Source organism: Vigna unguiculata, chromosome 3, assembly GCF_004118075.2.
Source record: "Vigna unguiculata cultivar IT97K-499-35 chromosome 3, ASM411807v1, whole genome shotgun sequence".
NCBI lineage: Eukaryota > Viridiplantae > Streptophyta > Magnoliopsida > Fabales > Fabaceae > Vigna > Vigna unguiculata.
Genome location: NC_040281.1, coordinates 45001025 through 45003937, shown reverse-complemented (window position 1 = coordinate 45003937; position 2913 = coordinate 45001025). Strand labels below are relative to the sequence as shown.

Here is a 2913-nt window from a genome sequence, read left to right as displayed (position 1 = left end):
TTAAATAGTGACGTTCTTAATTCTGTTTACTCTTTGAGTCCTCGATCATCGTGTTCGGGATCAACAATGTCCTCGGTATGGTGATAATTTGTCTTCGTGGATTTACGTTGCTGTCTTTTCAATTTATTGTCTAGGAGTTCTTGATTGTACCTTAGGCCGAGGGGTACATTGACCTCTCGAACCCATGCATCAGGTTTCTATATAGTTATATATAGGATCCAGAGAAGAGAAAAATGAGTAATTGATTATTTGAAAAATTGGTTAAGAAGTTAATAGAGATCAACTCTTAAAAGGAGAAATTCAGTGAATTACCATGCGTTTTAATCGATTAAATAATAACTTCAACGCCAAAAACATTTCCTTAATAGATTATTTACATTATATAATCAATAATTGATGACTTTGTCGATTATATAATGAATTTATAGTCTATTAGCATATATCGTTGAACGGTTTCACTGACAAAGCGAGTGAGAGTGTTAGTGATTTTTTTTTTACTAGTTTAAAGTGATAGGGAGAAATTGATTGAAAAAAATTATAAATATTGTTTAAGGTCCGGAAAATTCTGTTTATATTTTCTCTAAGTTAATAAATCTTTTCCGTTCTAATCTTCATTAAATTAATTAATAATTAATAGAGAGAAGTTGTGAAAATAGTTACGTACCCTACACACAGAGAGAGGGAAATCTTGTGAAGAAAGTATGTTATATATATAAACAACAAAAAACGACGAGACGAGGAATCACATAGCATCGTCGAAGAAGGGTTGCTTGTGGCAGTAGCGCTGAAAATTGAAGAAACTACAATCATCTCTTCCTCTCTCATCATCTTCACATTCCTCCTTTTTCATCTTCTTTCTACGCCGGAGTCTCCATTTCACACCTCCGTAAGTTCTATTCTCCTTTCTCCATCGCCTTTATCGTTCATCAAGAAAATTTTAAAATCCCAAATGTCCTCGTATTTTATTTTCATCACCTGATTATTTTAATAATTTCTTGAATCCGAAATGAAAAACTAATCAATCGTCAATTCATCGTCGTTTATTGTGGTTTCATCAATTTAACGGCCTGCACGCTATTAGTTTAATAACCTAATCTTGTTATAGGGTAACTATTCATATAACCGTTTGCTTTTGATCTCTCTATTCCTTTGAGAAATCAATTATCAAGAAATGAATAATCGTTAAAGATTCCTATTTTGAGTGATAATTAATAACAATCACAGAAATTGTTATCCTTATTAGCAATATGAAATTAATAATCATGAATTGACGTGGTTCATCCAGGTGACGGTGAAGTAAGAGGAGGGGAGCTTAGGGAAGATGTCGTCGTTGAATTCGCCGTGCGCCGCGTGCAAGCTTCTGCGCCGGAAGTGCACGCAGGAGTGTGTGTTCGCGCCGTACTTTCCGCCGGACAACCCGCAACGGTTCGAGTGCGTGCACCGCGTGTTCGGCGCCAGCAACGTGTCGAAGCTGCTGAACGAGCTCAGCGTGGCGCAGCGCGACGACGCCGTTAAGTCGCTGGCGTATGAGGCGGAGGCGCGATTGCGTGACCCCGTGTATGGCTGTGTGGGATTAATTTCGTTACTACAGCAACGGCTCCGTCAAATACAAATGGAAATTCACAGCGCGAAGAAGGAATTGTCCACTTATGTGAGTACCCAGACTATGCAGATTCTGTTGGAGAATCCTGGGATGGTGCCACCAGCCGAGATTGCCGTGCCTCCTCCTCATCAACCTCTGTTCAATCATGGTGGCAACAACATGGCGCCGCAGCAGATTTTGGTTGGCCATGGCGGTGGCCATACGGTGGTTCGCGACCCTCAGCAGCAGGATTTTCAAGAAGCTCAGCAGATAGTTCTTGCAACTAGGGAGCAGCAACAGATGTTTAGAAACTATGAGCACCAAGTGTTTGGTGGTTTTGAACCTAGTAATGGTGGATTTGGGACCCAAGCAGAATTGTTGTCTCCTTCTTTGGCTCTTGGAAATTTTGGTAATGTTGGAGCTTACCAAATGCAGCAGCTAGGGGAACAACATCCCATTGAGGCACAGTTGCTCCTCTCGCCACAGCAGGGACAGCCCCATCAGCAACAACAGTGTGAAAGTGAGGATGCAAAGAATGTGCTTGATTTTTCAATCAAGTAGTTATGGTGTCCATTTCTCACGTTCTTAAACTTCAACGCTGTTCAAACAAGGTATTTGGTTTTCTCCTTAGATTTTAGGTTTATATATCTCTCACGCCAGAAGTAACACATTTACATGTGTTAGTACGGGTTTTCGTTTAACAAATTTCTTTTCTCTCCCTCCCTCTCTTTTATGTTTAGTAAAATAATTAACTTCATCAAAATCCTTAGATTTCTTGTACTATGGCAACTCTCATATCAAACCCTTTCTAATGTTTGTCTCTTTGTATCGCAATACATTACTACATTGTTAATCATGTTAATCACATCGTTTTTTCAATCTTCTTGTTTCTTTCCAAGTTTTAGCCCTAAGGGTATACGTCAATCTTTTTCTTTAACATTTTCACGTTTTCTTTGGCTTCCCCTTCCTTCCACGCCAAGAAGAATGCTGCCAAAGCTAGCATTTTTGATAGATTATTTGTTATTATAATTAAAAGGTTATTATAACTTGTGAGATTTTTGAAAGTAAGAGTCTTACTTTATAACAAGCGATAATAAGTTAAAATATATTTAGAAAACACTGGTATTTGATTGCATGTTCTTTGAGAGGCGAATTAAGAGACATATATTTTACTATTTCCAACAGTTTAATACATTGTCCTGGATTTTATTTTTAATGGTCTTGATAGATGTTTCCACTTAATGAGGTTTGGTGTAGGTATGTTTGTGATAACTTCTTTGAGAAAAGGAAAGATTGAAGTTTTTCACAAGTTATCAGTAACTTATAAATGA

At 37.9% G+C, this 2913-nt stretch overlaps 1 protein-coding gene across 1 annotated transcript; it reads left to right on the top strand.

Annotated features, from left to right (window-relative positions):
* Nucleotides 1-722: 722 nt before the first annotated feature.
* LOC114178941 (protein LATERAL ORGAN BOUNDARIES-like) lies at nucleotides 723-2446 on the top strand. Its single transcript, XM_028065097.1, has 2 exons — nucleotides 723-886; nucleotides 1286-2446. Exon 2 carries the CDS (start codon nucleotides 1322-1324, stop codon nucleotides 2141-2143), a length of 822 nt encoding a protein of 273 aa, XP_027920898.1. The 5' UTR covers nucleotides 723-886; nucleotides 1286-1321; the 3' UTR covers nucleotides 2144-2446.
* The last annotated feature ends 467 nt before the right edge of the window (nucleotides 2447-2913 follow it).

Coding starts and splice junctions, on each gene's coding strand:
- LOC114178941 (XM_028065097.1), top strand. CDS start 1,322: ATGTCGTCGTTGAATTCGCCGTGCGCCGCGTGCAAGCTTCTGCGCCGG.